At 42.5% G+C, this 21,393-nt stretch overlaps 1 protein-coding gene across 3 annotated transcripts in view; it reads left to right on the top strand.

Annotated features, from left to right (window-relative positions):
- Positions 1-21,393, top strand: part of PTPRG (protein tyrosine phosphatase receptor type G) — a 729,368-nt gene that overhangs the window by 656,489 nt on the left and 51,486 nt on the right. For 2 of the 3 annotated variants that reach the window (XM_061197096.1, XM_061197098.1), the window contains exons 14-15: positions 3,083-3,169; positions 14,329-14,420. In XM_061197096.1, coding sequence (XP_061053079.1) covers positions 3,083-3,169; positions 14,329-14,420 — 179 coding nt within the window. The remainder of the gene's footprint in view (positions 1-3,082; positions 3,170-14,328; positions 14,421-21,393) is intronic. The other variant, XM_061197097.1, reaches the window with a different exon arrangement.

A 21,393-nucleotide genomic window follows, 5' to 3' on the forward strand; every position in this document is an offset into this window, starting at 1 on the left:
TTTTATTGCTGTTAGCATTTGCCTTATGTATTGAGGTGCTCCAGTGTTGGGTGCATAAGTATTTACAATTGTTATATCTTCTTCTTGGATTGATCTCTTGATCATTATGTAGTGTCCTCTTTGTCTCTTGTAATAGTCTTTATTTTAAAGTCTTATTTTGTCTGATATGAGAATTGGTACTCCAACTTTCCTTTGATATCCATTTGCGTGGAATATCTTTTTCCATCCCCTCACTTTCAGTCTGTATGTGTCCCTAGGTCTGAAGTGGGTCTCTTGTAGACAGCATATATACGGGTCTTGTTTTTGTATCCATTCAGCCAGTCTTTGTCTTTTGGTTGGAGCATTTAATCCATTTACATTTAAGGTAGTTATCAATATGTATGTTCCTATTACCATTTTCTTAATTGTTTGGGGTTTGTTATTGTAGGTCTTTTCCTTCTCTTGTGTTTCCTGCCTAGAGAAGTTCCTTTAGCATTTGTTATAAAGCTGGTTTGGTGGTGGTGAATTCTCTTAGCTTTTGCTTGTCTGTAAAGGTTTTAATTACGCCATCGAATCTGAATGAGATCCTTGCTGGGTAGAGTAGTCTTGGTTGTAGGTTTTTCCCTTTCATCACTTTAAATATGTCTTGCCACTCCCTTCTGGCTTGCAGAGTTTCTGCTGAAAGATCAGCTGTTAACCTTATGGGGATTCCCTTGTATGTTATTTGTTGTTTTTCCCTTGCTGCTTTTAATATTTTTTCTTTGTGTTTAATTTTTGATAGTTTGATTAATATGTGTCTTGGTGCATTTCTCCTTGGATTTATCCTGTATGGGACTCTCTGTGCTTCCTGGACTTGGGTGGCTATTTCCTTTCCCGTGTTAGGGAAGTTTTCAACTATAATCTCTTCAAATATTTTCTCAGTCCCTTTCTTTTTCTCTTCTTCTTCTGGGACCCCTATAATTTGAATGTTGATGAGTTCAATGTTGTACCAGAGGTCTCTGAGACTGTCCTCAATTCTTTTCATTCTTTTTTCTTTATTCTGCTCTGTGGTAGTTATTTGCACTATTTTATCTTCCAGGTCACTTATCCGTTCTTCTGCCTCAGTTATCTGCTATTGATCCCTTCCAGAGAATTTTTCATTTCATTTATTGTGTTGTTCACCATTATTTGTTTGCTCTCTAGTTCTTCTACGTCCTTGTTAAACGTTTCTTGTATTTTCTCCATTCTATTTCCAAGATTTTGGATCACCTTTACTATCATTACTCTGAATTCTTTTTCAGGTAGACTGCCTATTTCCTCTTCATTTGTTTGGTCTGGTGGGTTTTTACCTTGCTTCTTCATCTGCTGTTTCTATGTCTTCTCATTTTGCTTAACTTAGTGTGTTTGGGGTCTCCTTTTCACAGGATGCAGGTTTGTAGTTCCCGTTGTTTTTGGTGTCTGCCCCCAGTGGCTAAGGTTGGTTCAGTGGGTTGTGTAGGCTTCCTGGTGGAGGGGACTGGTGCCTGTGTTCTGGTGGATGAGGCTGGATCTTGTCTTTGTGGCGGGCAGGACCACATCCGGTGGTGTGTTTTGGGGTGTCTGTGACCTTATTTTGATTTTAGGGACCCTCTTCTAATGGGTGGGGTTGTGTTCCTGTCTTGCTAGTTGTTTTGCGTAGGGTGTCTAGCACTGTAGCTTGCTGGTCGTTGAGTGGAGCTGGGTCTTAGTGTTGAGATGGAGATCTTTGGAAGAGCTTCTGCTGTTTAATATTGCATGGATCCAGGATGTCTCTGGTGGACCAATGTCCTACACTCAGCTCTCCCACCTCAGAGGCACAGGCCTGACACCCGGCCGGAGCACCAAGACCCTGTCCGCCACATGGCTCAGAAGAAAAGGGAGAAAAAAAGAAAGATAGAAAGAGAAAAATAAAATAAAGTTATTAAAATAAAAATTTATTAAAAATAAAGAAAAAATTTTAAAGTAATAAAAAAGAAAGAAGAGAGCAACCAATCCAAAAAACAAATCCACCAGTGATAACAAGCACTAAAAAACTATACTAAAAAAAAAAAAAAAAAAGACAGAACCTTAGGACAAATGGTAAAAGCAAAACTATACAGAGAAAATCACATAAAGTCCACCTCCTCAATTTGGGATGATTCGTTGTCTATTCAGGTATTCCACAGATGCAGGGTACATCCAGTTGATTGTGGAGATTTAATCCGCTGCTCCTGAGGCTGCTGGGAGAGATTTTCCTTTCTCTTGTTTGTTTGCACAGCTCCCGGGGTTCAGCTTTGGATTTGGCCCCGCCTCTGCATGTAGGTCGCCTGAGGGCGTCTGTCCTTCGCTCAGACAGGACAGGGTTAAAGGAGCAGCTGATTTGGGGGCTCTGGCTCACTCAGGCCCGGGGGAGGGAGGGGTACAGAGGCGGGGCGAGCCTGCGGCGGCAGAGGCCAGCGTGATGTTGCACCAGCCTGAGGCACGCCGTGCGCTCTCCCGGGGAAATTGTCCCTGGATCACGGGACCCTGGCAGTGGCGGGCTGCACAGGCTCCCGGGAGGGGCGGTGTGGAGAGTGACCTGTGCTTGCACACAGGCTTCTTGGTGGTGGCTGCAGCAGCCTTAGCGTCTCATGACTGTCTCTGGGGTCCGTGCTGATAGCCGTGGCTCGCGCCCATCTCTGGAGCTCATTTAGGTGGTGCTCTGAATCCCTTCTCCTCACGCACCCCAAAACAATGGTCTCTTGCCTCTTTGGCAGCTCCAGACTTTTTCCCGGACTCCCTCCCAGCTAGCTGTGGCGCACTAGCCCCCTTCAGGCTGTGTTCACGCAGCCAAGGTTGGTGATATCTTTACCTTCCATTAACACCAGGGGTGATAGAGGTTTCTAATACCTAAAGACAGTTTTTTAAGAGCAAAGTTCCCATTTCCCATTTCTTACCTCAGCATAAAAGACCTTAACAAGCCCAGATATCATTGTGTGTAACCTTTCCCTATGGAACGTGCCCCCAGTGAGGCCTGATGGTGGGGTTTGTCTGTGATAGGTGGGAGGGGGGAATCGGTGGAACTCTTGGTGGCCATTTGAAAGTATTGTCTGCTACACCTGTTCTCTTTTGTTTTTTGTCTATTTAGAGGGTGTAACAAAATAAAGTCCAAGGGCTTTCCCAGACGTTTCCATGAAGTGCCTTCTTCTGGGGAGAGAGGAGAGAAGGGGAGCAGGTGAGGGGCAGTCAAGCTTAAGGTGGGGGGGGGGTGTCTCTTTGGCCGGGACTGGCTTGCCGGATTTTTGTTCTGTTGCCATGGGGATTAAAGCCCTCTAGACAGCACGGTGCTGAAACTCACCTGTTCTACCCCAGCTCCCAAAAGTATGACTTGCAAATACCAATGCAGCTTGCAGGTAGCTGGTAGCAACTAAATTTATGTCCTGTGTGTGCTTGCTTTGCTTGATTTTGCCATTTGGGGGGATGTTTTTTGTTTCTAGGATGGGGGTGTGTTCTGTGTTTATGTGTCTGTATGTCTGTTGCATCCATTTTCTTTCTGAAATTTCAGATGTTTGCATGTTTGAGAGCTTTAAAAAAACAGTTTGTGCATGCATTTAGCCTTATAAGTGAAAAATATCTTGTAGAAACCTAAATTTATAGAAGAGTTAAAGAAGACAACTAGGAAGGGAAGAAAAAGTAAATGGGGTTACATCATGTGATTTTCCATAAGAAGGCTAAAATTTAAAAAAATAAAGTTCTAGATAGCTTGAATACTTGAAAAAATTATTATCCTGGAAAGATTTATAATAAACCTTTAGAAGTTGGGATTATGTAATTTTAATCACCACACATGAGCCCTTGATAATACTTCTGTAAGGCTTATCTAGGCAAACTCTGCTTAATATGGTAATTAATACTTTAATATTAAATGGCCAATTAGGATAATTTACTAATTAATATTTTGTTGTGAGTAGTCCTTTATTACTTTCAATGAACCAATTTATTGAATTTATATTAGAATTTTTACATGGAATTATTTGTCTCCATTGGTTGTGGGTAAATCCGATTATTAGATGAAATTGTAGATATCCACCCACTATAATCAGGGATACCTATGAGACGTATACCTATCCTAAGACGGTATAGTATAAGAATTATGGGAGATGAATGAGAAATTCTATGATCCATCTTCTTTTAAGGTCAACGGTGCAATTTTGGCCTTTTAGAGAAAGGCAGTAACTGCTGACTCTGGTAATGTAATTATTCTTTTTATGATCTCTTTTTACTTATTGAAGTCTTCAATTTTGAATCACATTTTCAACACTCCAAGGGTAAAAACTGAAAGAGAAACCCCTCTGTACAAGCTTTCGATTCAAAGATCTAATCTTAAGAGGGAGACCTTGAACATCAATTAAATGCCTAACTTTTATGCCCAGTTCATTATAAATATAATGTGGTTTTGACTGTAACACTTTTAAAAGCCAGCATTACCTCGTGGATGGCACAAAGATAAATGCTCTTCCAATTTCTAAGTCCTTTCCAGAAATGATGCCATAGCCAAGTGGACTGTTAGACTGTTACTAAGTCTAATTTTTGTACTTGGCCCCAAATGTGGGAGTGTGCTCGTTAGAGATATATTTCAGATCCTGAGAGGCTATGTTTTGTTATAAAGCACTTCAGTCCCTCTGGTATCTTCTGTACTTCTGAGTGCCAGAAGCTTGGGGGAAGCACAGTTTTATGTAGGTCTAGAAGTTGAGAACTATCTTGGGAAACTACAAGTATTTATAGAGTTCACCTACTTGTGAATCATGTCTTTGACTTTACTTTTTTTTATAGAATAGCAACTAAGACAGACCTTGGCTCAGGGAGTTGTGAGCTCTCAGTGCAGCTCTACCTCTTCCTGGCTCTGTGACCTTGAGTTACTTCCCGAAGCCCTCTGAGCCTCAACTGACTCATCTAGAAAATGGGTCTAGTGATCGTTCCTTGTCGCGGGGCTGTGAAGAGTAAATGAGGTAATAGGTGTAAAATGCTTAGTGCGTGAAATGTATTACCCCATTAGAAGACGAGGGAACCGGGGCTCTGAGAAGTCACTTGTCGGGGCCACCCTGCTCAGGTGGCCGAGTGGGGGCTGCCTCCCCTGTGGTCTGAGTCCTTAGCGGCGCCGCTTCTCCTCACTGCCCCACGTGCTGTGCCGACTACTCCATGGTGAAGATATGGGCCTGGTAAAGACCTGTTCTCAAGTCTCTGCTCTTCCTTCTGCTGGCTACCCTGCCATACTCTCTCCCTCCAGAGCCTGCCATTCCTCACTCCTCCTGAGGGTTCTGTGTCCTGAAGACCTCCAGCCAGCCCACTTTCCCCTCCCCTCCCCCTGCTCTATCCCCAGGAGCTTTTGTGGAGCCCCCTGACCCAGTTGCATCCTCTGCTGCTCTATAAACAGCCTTCCAGGGGACAGGGGGCCCTGCTCCTCTTGGCCCCTTTGTCTAACCTCACTCTTCTTTGGTTTCTGAGTTTTGAGTCGTCATTAGAAAATCTTTCCCCATTCTGAGGTTACTTTTGTTTAGGTACTTTTATGGCTTCAAATTTTAATGTGAAATTCTTAAATCATTTGGAATTTAACCTGGTTGATAGTGTGATGTCTGAATCAACTTTCTTTTTTCCCCCAGATGGTCCCAGGTATTTAAAAAGTACTGCAATCTGGGGCTGTTTAGTGAGGAAGCACGTAATACCTCACTAGATCCTCAAAATAAGACTCTTACAGCAAAAGCCTGACTGACTTAGTTCAGTCAGTATGTTAATGAAATAAGTAGTTGCCAAAGGTTTTTACCAGACCATTTTATGATACAGATATGAATCACATGTGCAATAAGTAAAATGTGAATTTCCTTGTCCTGGCTCCTGCCCAAAATAAGTTGGACCATTCTGTCCCCGTTAACCCTCCCAGGCAGTGGGGAATTGTGTCAGGGCTCTAAAACAGCGGCAAGATAAGGTGAAGAGTTCCTGAAGCCTCAGTCCAGAAAATGGAGAACATTCCAGGCCAGGGTCCTAACTAAACGGGAGATGACTTCAAAGCCTTCTTTCTGGGTAACAGCTGGGAGTGTTGGCAAGGACTGTTCAGAGCTCGTTTCCTTAAAACCAGCTGGAACATACAAACTGCCCTGTTCAGGTTCTCAGTCTTGTCAAAATGTGGTTTATGAAGTGACCTTTTCCTCTCTTATCTCCTGGAAAGCGTTACCAGTACTTCAGGGTGTCTGCAAGGGTTTCTTGGCAAACTTAATATCTAGCCAGGAGGTATGTTGCCTTGAGACCACTGATGTGGATATAATTTGTTAATTTTCTCCCACCTTCCTAAGATGTTAATTGCAGGCAGTTTGTATCCTCCAGTAAAATTCTCACTGCAGAAATCAGATTTTTGTCACTTCCAGCTGTAACGAGACTTGAACGGCACATCCCTCCTACCCATGTGAGATCCAAAATATTTCAAAACACTTTCTCCTCATTTAATATCTCTTTGCTCTGTCACGCCCCCCGCCACTCAGCTTCAACATAATTTTGTTCGCTTTTCTCTTGCCTTCCTCCCATCATCTCCTCCTCACACCTGACTAGCCCCACTGATCCAGGTTATGACAACCATCTGTCCCAGGATTTCCAAGATAGCCCTGATGTGAATTATGCCATTAGGTTATCCCCACAAGGACACTGGTATTTGTCAGATCCCGTGTCTCTCTGACGGTTTGGAGAATATGCAAATGAGAAACACAGCCCTCAGTTCTTTTTTCTAGAAGATCCCCTCCTGAAAAGATACTCCAAGTATAAACTGAGTTTTACAAACAGAGTCATTTAACATGAAGTGAAGGAAACTTAACCGCAAGTGAGTGGTTGCAATGTGAAACCCCTCAGCTCAGAACTTACACTGGGCTCTTTTCCAAGCGGGACCCCCGCATTATTTCTAGCAGACCCTCCTCTTTGAGGAAAAGCCCATCAACGCCCACAGATTTTCCTTCTCTTGTTGTCTTTGTCACTTCCATTTCTTGAAACATTTTGCCCTAATATATCAATCCATGTCTTTTTAACACAGCCCTCAGTCATCTTCCTGGAAGGCATGCGAACGTGTTCCCACTTTCTATTTATAAGTGGCTCTTATTCATACACGGTTTACTACAACAGCTCCATTTACAAAAGTAAATGCTAACGTGATTTCTGTACTCGACAGCGTGAGAATGAACGGGATTATTAGCGGGCGTGCCGCCGTAAATTTAGATGAGGGCAGTATACAAATCAGTTACGATTACTTAATTAATATTCAACAGCAGCTCAGCCAATGGCCCGTTCTAGCCTGCAATTAGCATTTTGAGCTGCACGCCACTGACGAACTCCTTGTCACTCCGATGTGATTATAAAACCATTGAGCTCAATTTGAAGACAGTGACTTGGCTCCTAATCCCTGTATATCAATGTTTGGTTATTTTGTAATCCCAGGTTTTTCACAGGAGTCTAGAAATCGCGTTGTGATCCTGCTCTTGCCCCGGCCCCGTCAGTCATACTGATGCTAAGGGCAGTGTTACTATAAGCCGAGGACCCTGGATGACAACAGGGTGACATCTCAAGCTTGCCAAAGGGATGCCCATTTTGACCCAGACTTCTAGAGAGCTCAGAAACCCCCTCTCCTGTAAGCGGGTCTGGATTTCTGCCTTCGGAGGAGCCGTACGGAGTGGAATTCCACACGTTTCCAATATTCAGTCTTGCTGGACTGGAGGTCGGCACTTAGCTTTTGAAAAGCATCGGTCACCTAAATTATTCCCAGCTTCCTGTTCGAGGGGCAGAAAGAGATCTAAGTAAGAAAATTGTTAGGACACATCAGAGGTTATCTAAGCAGGTACCTGGGAAAACAGGAGCGGCAGAAAGGAAAGCCTTTCTGCAGAAGTTTGGTCTCACTGGGTGTTCTGCCTTAAGATGTGTCAGATTCCTGGAAAGAAATGAGAGGCAAGGAAGGGAGAGTCTGGAGGGTTCCTGCTTATCTTTGTAGTTTGCTGCATTTTGTTTGAATAGGAAGCCTCTGTAACTTGAGTCTATTTATTAATTTATAAAGCACTGCCAGAGTAGCTGGGTGGGTGTGTGTGTGTGTGTGTGTGTGTGTGTATTTCATTCGTCAAAAGAGCCAATTAAACACACCAGCCTGTCCTGTGCTGGCAGCATGTGTGTTTCGGTGGGGAGCTCTGGGAATTGGCATTGATGGCTTACTGATCTCAGTTGGTATCTACTGCATCCTGACTAGAAGATGTACTTTGACACGGGCTGTGCTTTCTCAAGAGTAGAATTTTTGATTTTTGAAAAAGTCTCTCTTCAAAATATATGCCTTATTTGAAAGAATGAAAAGTTATTTTTAGAAATTTCAGTCCGAGACCCATTGTTCATGACTGTAAGCTTTAAGTGTCTGTGGGTTTTCAGAAGCCAGGCTGATGCATACGTGCCCATTCCTGCCACGAGGCCTTCAGACACTGGATGGGTCTGGAGCACAGGTAGTGGGGTGTGGTCTTGAGACCAGGGAGCTGCTAGCCAGGATCCACTTCTGATCAACTGCTGGAGAGGATATAGTACATGATCCTCTTCACTTCTAGTCAAGCCTTTCTTAGAAATCTTAAACTATGAGCCCATCTTGGTTTTCTAAAAAGGGATGAAGGAATGGAGAGTAATACAGAAAGCTTTTTTCCATTTTGCTACTTAGAACTTCCTGTGAGATACACATAGTTGACTATCTTTGGTCAAGAACCAGAAGCATTTGGCTTGTGTTCCGGGGCTGTGTCATATGAAACATGCATACCGTTAAACGGTAGACTCTCCTTCAAGGTGAGAGATGCTTAGTCTGTGAGAGGCATAGGAGAAGTGGGACCCAGAGACTCACATCTCCCATTTCATTTTTGTTCTGGCCCAGATTCCCCGCAAGTTGAATGGAGGAAAAGTATCTCCTGCAAACTGGGATGTCTTTTTCTTGCGTCCATCTGGGAGCGTTCGGTGAACGTGTGATGGCACTCTATCGTGGTACTTGCTTCATGGGCCAGGGAGGGGGAGTTTACAAAGCCATCTAACTCGGTGGTTTTCAAATTTGTTCAAGTGGCAGGACGCCTGGAATTCAGGACATCAGAACATCATGAACTGCTTGATAGTAAAGTTAGCATCGACATCTTCAATTCCTTCATAGAAACTAAAATTTATTTTGCTGGCAGACAGGTAGAGCCATAAAGCCACAAAGGTGGCTTAAAAGGTAGCTTTAGGAGGAAGAACTTTCATTTGAGAAATCTGAGTTTCTTCTGTGCTCTGAGACTTTTGTTCCATACAGGGGCAGAACACTTGGCTCTGACTTGGAGAATTCCATCCTATTTCCGAGAAACTTATAACAGAAACAAAGCAGAAGACCTTTCATGTTTTTATTCAAGTATATGCAATACAGTTTTTCTTTCTGTGTTTATGTTAACGTCCTTGAATTCTATTTTTTTTAACTTTTTTTTTTTTTTTGGCTGCGCTGTGTGGCATGAGGGATCTTAGTTCCCTGACCAGGGATCAAACCCATCCCCCTGCATTGGGAGCGCAGAGTCTTAACCACTGGACCACCAGGGACTTCCCCATCCTTGAATTCTTAATACTGTTTCCTATCTCATAGGGGACCCTTAAAAATCTAGAGTCTTCTCTGGGCATTTTTAAGGTGCCTGCCATTCAAGATTGTTTTATTTTGTTAGGGCTTTCCTAGAGTGCTGGAGACTCTCGGGAACCGTTTTTCTCTATTTTAAAAGCTGCCCAAACCAAAGAGATACGTGCTGCTGGGTGATAACTAGTGCGTGATTGAAACTTCAGTGGGGTGCGCGTGCGTGCGTGCATGGGTTGTTGGGGGGAGCTGACTGACTTCAGGACCCTCCAAAACTAAGGTGGACTTAAACTCCTAAATTGGGAAACTCAGAGTGTCAGGAAAATACATGCTCAAAGGTAGATGAGGCAAAGTAAAAGATAACTAATTTGGATCATTACTAAGCCAGTCAGGGTCAATGAAAAAAAAAAAAAGATCTGTTCTCAGTTCCTTAAAGCATATATATAGGGGTAGGGGTGGGCAGAGAAAAAGGAAAGAAAGAAAGAAGGCGGCAAGCAGTGAAAACAGAATTTATGGTGGGAACCCATCAGACTGTAATTTGTAGTGAAACTTGAAAATGTATTTTTTTTATTCCAAACATGATCTACTTTATTGTTTTCCCTTTTTAAGGTACTGGCATAAACAAATGCTCACTGTGAAGAAATAATTTTAGAAAATGGCTCTTGATGATCCTAGAATCTTTTTCATTGAATGAGGGGTTTTAGAGTCAGTTATTTAAAAGTGAATTGGACCTAGACAGAACTTTGAAATTGCATGCTCGGTGACACACTCGGGCATTTTCAGAAATTTTATCTCCATTTTCCTGAGCTCAGAATTAGAGACAAGACTGCCTCTTCGAACACATCACAGTTGAGACATTAAGAGGCATTAAAACTTCCATTTTCTTTTCCTCTTCTCCAAAATCACTGCCTTTACATTTTTATTCCTGGATACTGCTGCAGGTAAAAAAAAAAAAAAAACAAACGCTCTCATGAGATTTCTCTGAGATGAGCAAGTTAAATAAAATGTCATGTGATAACGACTCTGAACCAGCCCCTTTTCTTAGATTTTAAACTCACCGTGTAGAATTTGTACCCGCAGAGTGTTCATCTCCGTGTGGTCACTGGTAGTGAAAAGATGACCACAGCTGAGCACCGTAGTCAGTCCCTCGCCCAAAGTAGACCCCCAGTCAATAGTTATTCAAGAAATAATAAGTTAAATATCTAACAATGTGGTGCATCCATGAAGTGGAAGAGACATTAATGTGAGATGTCAGTTCATATTTGTTATCAAGGAGATACATATAATATGACCTCATCTTGATCTGCCTGTCTGTATTTGGGTGAGATTACATCAGTAGCCCCTGATGGATCTCCTTGCTCTGTTCTTGCTGCGCTGTACTCTGTTCATCACATAGCAGCCAAAGTGAGCGCTTCAAAGGAGATGAGTCAGACCGTTCCAGTCCGTGGATTAAAGCCCTCCGTTGGCTTTCCATCGCTCACAGATGCCAGTGAAGCTTGTGGCCTTCGACCTGGCATGACCTGGCTCTTGCCCACCTCTCTGGGTCCACTTCTTTCCCTGCTCTTAAGTCTGGCTTCCTTTCAGTTCCTGCAGTGAATGAGCTTACTGTGTTCCAAGGCTCTTTTAACCAGCTCCTGGATCTGCCCAGAATGGTCTTCCCCAAACCCTCCCACGACTGGTCCTCCTCAGTCAGCTCTCAGCTCTGATGCCGCCTCCTGGTGAGGTCCCTTCCTTCACCTCCCTGCATCAGTTATCACCACCTCATCCTGTTTTATTTTCTTCATAGCTCTTGACTATTTGAAATTATTTGTTTACTTGTTTGTTGTTGATTTCCCCAAGAGAATATAAACAGCCATGAGGGCAGGGACCTCGGCTGTCTTGTTTATGTTCTGCTCCCAGCCCCTCACTGTCAATGATCAAGGAACAGTCAATAAGTGAGGAAAAGTGTGGAAGGATATACCCCAAAATATTAATAGTGAAGATTACTAAGAGAAGGATGAGGGTAACTTTAATTGATTGTTTTTTCTTTCTGTTCATTTGTATTTATTTCCTAATTTTTCTGCAGAGATTGTGAATTACGTACGCACACAGTCCTTTCTAAATTACTCAAATGTTTAGCCAGGCTTAAGGAGGTGTTTTTAAGGCTTCCAGCCATAAGAATGCGTTATATGCATCCTTGCTGTGTAGTGGGTACTGAATAAATGTTCAGTGGGTCCACTGAAACCTTTATTCTAAGGGAAGACATTTGCCCCCAAGTTCTGTAGTTGGGTGCCCACCCGAGTCCGTGGGTGGGAGGAAAGCCCGCATGACCTGCATCAAGGTGCAGATGTAGGGAGCTGTGTCTCCGGGTTTCTGACCTTCATCCCAGTGCTGTGCTCCTCTCTGGCAATCACAGAGTTCTTTTGCTCCAGGGAAAACCCATTATAAACAGCTGCACATGGGGCACTAGCGTGTGATGTGCTTCGGTACACACTGCTTTTTTCAAAGAGAATGTGGAGCCTCTCGCCTTATGTGGAACTGAGAGTCTGGGTGAACTGTCTGCCTGTCTTCTGCCAGAAAAAGAACCTACCATGTCATTTATCCTTTCCAAGTCACTTGACGTTAACAGTCACTTGGCCGGTACTGATTCTTTTTACTGATGCTTTATATCTTAGAAATTTAACAGGTAGAGTAATTGTGGTCTTCAAATAGTTATTTCTTTGTTGTTGTTGTTGTGGGGTGTCTTTTTTTGCACTTTTTTCCTTCTTCACTTAGTTAAAGTCTGAGCCGGTAAACTGTGTGCCATTTGTTTCAGCGTCATATAGCACTAAATACTTTAGTGGTCCATATCTTAACAACAGTAGATTTTCCTTAGCTATGACGCTGGGTGGTTAGGGTTCTAGCTAGTTTGTGAAGTCCGTATCCTATGTGTTTTAACTCTAGTGTTATATTCTGGAAATCTGTGCAAATTGGGGGCAGGGGCGTAGGGGGAAGAATCCAAGAAGAGAAAACTTGCCGACGAGCTTAGAAACAGAAAGAAGCTATTACCTCAAACAACAAAATCATGGGTTTTTTTCACATGGATTTGCGTCATTTCACATTCAGTAGAAGATTCCGTTACTACCACAGCCCTAAAATACCTTGTACGTTGCATGTCCATGTAGCGTAAGTCAGGCTGACTGTTCCTTCCAAATTTAGGTAGAGGCAGCTAGACGGTGAGTGATGAAAACGTGTTCTATTATTTATACTACAAATGCCAGGCAATTCATAGAAAAAAATCATTGTTCAGAGCACTGCGAGAGCAGTCCCGTGAGATGTGCCCGGAGTGGCAGTGATTTATGTTCAGGATCCCCTGATGGTAGGGAGCAGCTACCCAGACCGCTTCTAGAGCCATGCCCGGGTGTACAGTTGGGTAGAGCCGCTTTCCATCCGAAAATAGGCACTGCTTAAAGGAAAACACTTCACACTGTGACATGCGATCGTTTCTGATTGTGCGTGCTTCTGATCACTCCATGTAAAGCTGAGGGGGAATAATCCGTAGGACCTGGAGGCCTCCTCACTTCCACCAAGATCTCCTGTGCTCTCTAGAGTTCCCTGATCTTTCTGATCCACCCCCCAACCCCCTTTTCTTTGGCTTCATAGCAACAAGGTACACCCAACAGAATCATCCCCGGGTACTTCTGACTCAATGAGCAATGACAGTTCCGAAGAAAAGTTGACTTAATTCCAGTGGTGGGAATACGCCCCCCGAAAAAGCAAAGCTGCAGTGGGTGTAAATGGGGCCTGGTGAGAGATGCCGGAGGAGTGGAATGGGTCCCAGGACACGGGGCACCAGAAGGTTGCCGCCTGCTTGGCTCAAAGACCCAGCAGTGGGGCCAGCTATTGTGAAGCCCCTCTGCCAGATGAACAGGGACCCTTCTCTGGTCACAATAGCCATTCACGCTGAGCAGCCTCATTAAATATTCAGCCTGCGCTTCCGGCAGCTCATTAGGGCCGCAATGAGCAGTGACGTGGCTGCAGGAAAGCCGAGGGCCTGCCGGCCGGCAGCAATAGGCAGAGGCTGAGTGAGCTGCCGATGGCTTTTCTTTTCACTGCCTGTCCTGTGATGACCAGTGTTTGCTCCCTGCTTTGTCTCAAGTCCAGGTAAAAACAAGACAGAAGCCCCAACAAGCAGCTGACACTTGAAGCCTTCGGCTTCTTGTTTCCCATGCTGTCTGGCCAGGGCCTGGGATTTTGAGTGCCTGCCCCCTGGAAGCCCTCTGACCCCCGTCAAGAGCTGTCTGGGGCTCCGAGGGCCTTCGCTGAGCACTAACAAACAATGTGCTGCTATTGTGTGCTCGGGCTGTTTGATGACTGCGTTTGGGAGGGTTTGAGGTGTGCTTTGAACTTGGCGCTAGGGGTTTAGAATAGCAAATTCTTCCTCTGGAACAGGTTGAATTTGGGAATATTGTGGGCTAAGACTAGCAGTTTGTATAGCAGGTTTACACAGCCGGTGCCAACTTTTCATGTTTCTGAGTGGTTCATTACTAAGTTTTCTCCCTTTTCACTCTGAGGATGGGTATGGTATAATAAAAAATGGATATTCTTCAGCTACTTGGGGTTCTTCCAATTGGCTGGATATTGTCCTTCTTGTATCTTGTTACTTTCCCATGGGTCTGCACTCAGTGCTGGGTGCAGTTTAAAGCTGGGAGAATCTGAAAGAAGAATTGAAAGATGGTGAACTCAGACAAACTGTATTTCTCTTCTCTCACTGTTTGCATGTTTTTCTGTTTCCTGTACAGAAAATGTTTTCAGACAGCTCATTTCTATGTGGAAGATAGCAGTTCACCTCGGGTGGTCCCCAATGAAAGTATTCCTATCATTCCTATTCCGGGTAAGTAAGACACGACTCCTGTTTCCAGTGAGCTAATTGTTTTTCTCTTTTGTTCTCAGTGTTATGTGACAGCCATGACAAAATATTATTTTTATAACCTTTTCAAGCTTGCCCAGTCTACGAGAGCCTTAACTAAGGGTAATTTAATGAAATCTATACTCCTTTACATATCTGCCATGTAATGAAATCATCTTTCAGGGGAACAAATAACTATGAGTTCATATAGTGTAGATTCACAAGAGGGAAGGGAAGAAACAGTAGAAAAAAGGGGAAAATGTACTTAACGAATTTGCAACCTACTTGGACTAAATTTTGTTCTGATAGGTAATTTGTGCTTGCTTTTTTTAAAAAAAAAATCACAATTTGAAATACTGGTTTTTTTTGGTTTTTTTTTTTTAAGATTTCTACTAAGATTCCTTACTTTGAAAATACTGATTACCTTAGTGTTGGAAGTTTTGGTTCTTAGGCTGTTTGTGTGGAGATCTAGGGAGATGTTCTTGATCTGGTGTCTGTTTCATGTGTCCTTGGTACAAACAGGAAACACTCAGTTACTGCTAGGGATAGGGATTGGTGGAGGGCACTAGTAATTCCTAACAAATGCCGTAGACGTTAGAAGTTCAGCAGCGGGTTTGCTGGGATAGATGGCATGAGGGATTTGAAGATGTCTCCCACTATTTTTATTTTGCGTCCCCTTCCATTTTGCCAGGATTGAACTCTCTTCCTCTGGCTTGCATTTTGTACTTGTAAATACCTGTCTTCAGATATCTTATACATTCATCCTCTTGACATTATTCTTTTGTAAGCAGAGGCACTACTTTTATTAAGTGCCACCTCCCATATACCCGCACAGCCCACTTGTCTGCCTCATTCTCCAGCATGGTTTTCTTCATCATCTAATATACCATATATTTTACTTGTTTGTTTATGGCCCCCCCAACTACCATGAGAGCTTCCTAAAGGCAGGTGGATGTCTCCTTAGTGCTAGAATAACACCTGGCATGTAGTAGGCCTTCTCAAACTCTCTGAATGAATGAAAGAATGAATGAATGATAAATATCAGCAAATCTTCCTTAGGGTTCTTAAAAGATCGTAGCTGTGAAGCTCAGAGGTGCAGTCCTTCTCTGAGTACCCAGAAGGAATGCTGCTGTTGTTTGCTCATCTTCTCTAGGTGCAGTTATGGTTGGGGACTTACTTGGCCCATTATGTCTCTACGTGTTAAGTCATTAGATATTGCTGGAATTGGCCATGTTCTCTCCATTCTGGTCAGCTTCGCTCACTAAAGCTTGCCACACAGAAAAGAGAACGATAGCAGAAAAGTGTCTGGGTAAGTACCCTACTGGATCATTTTGTGGCCGCTGAATGATTCCCATACAGATGGGATAGGTTTTGTGTTACGTTCATTCTTCTCTGCTGACCCTTGACCTTTATTGTTGGTGGAGGAGATTGCACTCTTGCCTTTGAGAGGTGGCAGACAGGAATCAGCCCACCATCCCCAGGGAATAAGTTTTGTTGAATCTACCAGATTTGCGCAGCAGCTGTGCATAATCATTTTCCTCTTGCATCACCTAGAGTATCTGTTGCCCTCTGGAAAATGCCTGGGAGACTCTCTCCTCTGAATTGATTCAGCTGACAAACACAGCTGTTGGGTAGCTGGGCAATTGAAATCCATTTTAAAAGGTTAAATGGTGAGATACTTCTTGGGCTGTCTTTCAGTTTTTAGTTTCTTTTCCCCCTGGATGGGGAGTCAGAACACCAAGGATCTTGCCCTGCCTCTGCCATGAAACCTTTGGTCAATGCCTTGACCTCTCTGAGCCTTAGTTTCCAGAATCTGCAAAGTGAGCAGGATGTCTGCCCTACTTGTAAACGACGCGGTGTTAAAGATCAAATAAGGGGCTTCCCTGGTGGCGCAGTGGTTAAGAATCCGCCTGCCAATGCAGGGGACACAGGTTCGAGCCCTGGTCCGGGAAGATCCCACAGGCGGCAGAGCAGCTAAGCCCGTGCACCACAACTACTGAGCCTGTGCTCTAGAGCCTGTGAGCCACAACTACTGAGCCTGCGTGCCACAACTGCTGAAGCCCAGGCGCCTAGAGCCCGTGCTCTGCAACAAGAGAAACCACCGCAATGAGAAGCCCGCACGCAGCAACGAAGACCCAGCGCAGCCAAAAATTAATTAATTAATTAATTTTAAAAAAAAGATCAAATAAGATGGTTTGTGTCAAAACACTTCGGAAAGCTTAAAGGAAGCCAGAAGTGTCAGCTGTGGAAGCTTTCCTTCCCAAATCATGATATCGCTCAACCCGGCAGCCATGGAGAGCAAGCATTTGCATGGTCCCCAGGTTAAGACTGTCCCAAACACTGATCCACATCTACTGGGTGCAGCCGACCTCGCCATGCTCTTGGGCTTAGACTTTGGGACTTCAGTTCCCCGGAATCCTCAGAAAATGCCATCAATCGTGCCTGCCTTGCCACACCTCTGAGTAGCTGTCTTGGACCAGAAATGCTTTTGAATGTTCTCTGCTTCACTTCCCAGCAGGCTGTTTAATCACCAAGTTATTAAATACTCACAACCCAAAGACATTTCTTTCAATGTGAGTTTCTCCTGATTCTTACTCACTGGTGGTAGAAGTACATGGAAGGAAAAATGTCTTCAGATTCTCCATTGACTGAGAAATCCATTGTATCCAGTTGGGCCTCCCTTGGCATAAGTAGGTGCATCCTTGATGAGTTGTAACACGTTTGTGAAAATGAATTACTTTAAATGCTGTAGTGCAGTGTGGCGTGAAAGGACTTACCTGCCGAAACCAAAAGCGAGACTGCTCTTTCACTGTTTTCTCAGGTTTTTATAGACAGCAATAGCCTTCACTAGGGGCATGCCTAGACAGAAAACTTATTTCACCCTTAACTGGGAAGAAGTTACCCTACATGACCCTTCTTTAAAAATCTTTCAACTTGATCACAATCTCTTATTTTTCTTAAACAAAAGTACATAGTCCTATTTAATAGTTAGATTTGTAATTTTACTTTAACAACCCATGATTGTATTTATTCTTAAGGTTTCTTCCAGTTATTACACTGCAACTATGTCTTGCATAGGAAAAATCAATATAAGGAAAACACGATTTTTTTTTTTTTGAAATCACACCTTTTTTTCACTCTATTAAAGGTTTCAGCACAATTTTTCTTTCTTGGAGACCTCCTTGGGATCATTTTAAATGATTTAACTTAAGAATTATCTAATTGTTTTGGGGTCTTAAAAATAGTAGGACATTTATAGAGCTTATATGGAATACTTATTCTGCCCACTGGATCTCACTTATATTTTATCTTTGTTCAAAACCTAATAAGAAAGACTACTGGGCCCTAGGTGTATCAACTTATCACTTGAACCCCTCATTTGCTATGACCAATTTTTTTAAAAAGATATTTCCCGACAACGACCAGTAAACTGAACCATTATATAGATTTAAAATGTGGGCAACAGGGTGAGACTGAAAATTCAGGTACTGAACTGTTGCAAAATAGAGTTCCTAGGTCATCATTGTAAAATGTGTAATATACTCTGATCCTAGAATTTATTTTACACTTAACCTTTTCCAGAAAACATCATCATCATCATCTAATACTTATTGAGCATTTATTGATTAAAACTACGTGCTTTATTTTTCACTACAACCTTAGGGAAACAGGTGCAGTCAGTATCCCCATTTCACAGATGAAGAAACTGAGGCTCAGAGACATTTAATTTCCTTGAGGTTACGTGGACAAATGGTGGAGCTAGCATTGGAATCTTTGTGTGACTTCTAAGTCCAGATGCTTAGAAATGTCTCTGCCACCTCTTGGCATGCTGCTCTGACAGTCCTGATATCTCAAGACTTCAGGCTCCTCATTTGGATTTTGCTTCATTAAATCAAGACATTTTCAAATACATGTGACTGTTCTCTTAAATTTTTTCTGAGTTGTTGTTCTTTATCATTTTCTTCTTCTTTCACTAGCACTGACCACTTGCTTTTCCATTAAATTCTCTTTCATCCTCCATGAGAGAGTTTCATCATTCTTCTGTTGAAGTTTCCTCCATAGCAAAAAAAAAATCTCTCCTCTTACCTTGTTTCCTAGTCATTTATTCTCTTCTTTCCTAAGAAAAAGACTCCTCCCCCACCCCACCACCAGTATCTCCATTCTCCATTCCCTACGCAAAAGTAGGTCTGTGTGATTTAAATGCTTTGAGGAGCAACTCACAAACATGTTGAATGTTGAATAAATTTAGACACTAAATCACCAACTTTTGGATGATTCTGCTGAGGTTTAAATTCACAAATAAACAGTTCTGGTCTTGAAATCCCAAAGCATAAGTGAAGTCAATGAGTTACACTGACTTTTAAAAAGTATTATAAAATAAATGAAACGTTAAGGAAAGCTTTGCTAACCTTTGCTAACCTTCTGCTAACCTTTCGATACTCATCTCTTGGAGGCAGCAGTCTATAGGAATTTTTGAGGAATTTTGAGTTATCAGTTTTACTAAATCTAACTGTAATTTAGGAATTTAGAATCTTCAGGGTGTTCTGGTTTAACTGGCAAAGACAGTGGTGTGAGAATGAAGACATTTTTTTTTCCTGGTCTCACCTACATCTCTGTAAAATGTGGAAATTGTAAAGCCAGTATGGTGGCTAAGGTTAGTTATCCCGCCACATGAGAAGGAACTCCACACGCAAGAGTATTATTATCCAACAGGAAAGAGGTGCTTTTGAGGTTAAGTTCCAATCACTAGAGAAGTGACATCAATTCTTTTATTAGGAAATGTTTAAATTGTGGTACCTGCTCCATGTATGATGCATGAGAAAAGTGGGGGATTTTCTTCCAGTTAAGTTAAATTGTGACTTCTTCAGGAGAATGAAAGGAGAGACTGCAGGCTTTGACTCAATATTTTTCACTAATGGGTTTTCAAAATCAAATGTTCCATGCTTACTGGTCTCCCACGGTTACTGTGGGAGGATAAAGCGTAATTGAATGTAATAACCTAGCTATCAGCCCCCTTCTAGCATTCTGTCTTCTAAGATATTGAAGTAGTCACAAATTTCTGTCCTTTAAGATCCATATTATTCTTAGCATCTACAAGTATTTTACAAAATCTAGTGTTTCCCACTTTGGGATATTCTTTTGAAACAATAAGCTTGAATACGATTTTTGCTGTAGTTATTAATGAAGCATTACATACAATATGTCATCTACAAATTATATTCACTGTATTATGCCACTTATTCTTTTAGATTTTCGTTATATATAGCTTTTTAAAGCCAGAACTCAGGTCATGAAATTAGCCCATTCATAGAGCATGTTGAAAGGGCTTTTCCAAACGTGCATGTTGTCAAACACAAATGTCCTTATAAATGCTTTTTTTCTGGATATTAGAAAATCTAACTTTCTAATAAGAGCATTACAAAACAAAATGTTGCTGCTAACCAGTAGCTTAGAAATCCAGAAATGATTCATGCCTTTCCCGCAGTTAAAATACATCTCAATAATTTGAAGGTCACTGGCTTCAGCAGGGTGCCAGCACATAAAGGGGTTTTAAACATGCAGTTTAAAACCCTTGGGATTAAACCAACCTTGTTGGCATATTTTATTTATACAGAGATTATCTCCAAAGGAGATTCATTGGTCTTTTGACTATAATGAAGCCCTTTCTTTATTGACTTCATTGTGTCATAAATGAAAAGAGATTTCTTTTTATGGCAGGAAATAAAATGTTCCCATCTCCACAACACTCCTTGCATCCTAAGAGTCTGATTTAGACAAAAATCTATTTGTTGTGTCCTAAGTCAGGAACTAAAAATCTTGATAATCTTCTTTTATTTCCTGTTTGCTTTATCTTCCTAAGGTGACACAGGTATTGCCAAGCACAGAGAGAGGCCTGAACTTGGCCTCTGAGAGGCTGAGGGGGCAGATAAGAAGGGGACCGAGTTCCGAATATTGAGGTCTGTCCACTACAGCGGTGGTTAGCAGTCCCTGGTAACAGCCCAGTTGCGGGGCGTGGGGTTGGAGAGAGGTCTGAGTACGACTGACTTGACCGAAGTACTGTGCTTTATAGGTTCTCCCTTCCCTCAGATAGATTTGGTTGGGATTTGGAATAGGGTTGAAGGAACTGCTAAGGGTTAAATGAACTTTATAGAGATTGGCCTCAGTAAGTGACTTAAGGCCCTCCAGAATCTTAATGGTAATTTTATATGTACCCACAGCCTGCCAGAGTGACAAGCAAGCAGCGATATTTTCTTAAACAGTCCTTAAGCCAGTCAACCCCACAGCTAAGCATCTTGGCAGGAAGGTAAATCCTATGACACTTTATTTACCTGGCATCATCAAGGTGACCAGAATATCAGTGTGAATTTTCCAGGTAACCGAAGTTTACCCTTAAAGCCAAAGCGATTAGTTTCAGCCCTTTTTTGTTGTGGTTGGAGAGCTTCTTTAAAATGTATTATATGGTTCTCTGCCCTCTCTAACCTTGTATGTTCAATTTAAGATCTAGAGAGATCATGTAAGGTGGAAGAAGCCAGCTTTGGAGTCAGCCTGGCCCCGCCACTTCATGATGACAGTAGACCTTGGCCAAGTTCTTTGGTTGTCTTAGCCACATTTTCTACATCCATAAAATAGGGGTCATGACAGCCCCTAGATCATAGGATCATGCATGTAAAGCGATTAGCACCTAACAAACAGTAAATCATAGCTTTGTGCATTTACTAAATGCCAAGCACTCTTGTAAGTACTTATGTTATCTAGTTTACTGTGCATAACGCTCTATGAGTTAGGTGCTTATGATTTCCGTTTAGAGATGAGGAAAGGGAATCACAGAGAGGTGAAGTCACACCACCAGGCAGACTGGCTCTGGCTTTTGGCACTTACTCCACTGCCTCTGGATGGCTGATACACAGGAAGCATTCCATCAATGGTGGCAGATAAGAGTAACAACTACACAATTTGA

The sequence above is a fragment of the Eubalaena glacialis genome, chromosome 7, assembly GCF_028564815.1.
Source record: "Eubalaena glacialis isolate mEubGla1 chromosome 7, mEubGla1.1.hap2.+ XY, whole genome shotgun sequence".
Lineage (NCBI taxonomy): Eukaryota > Metazoa > Chordata > Mammalia > Artiodactyla > Balaenidae > Eubalaena > Eubalaena glacialis.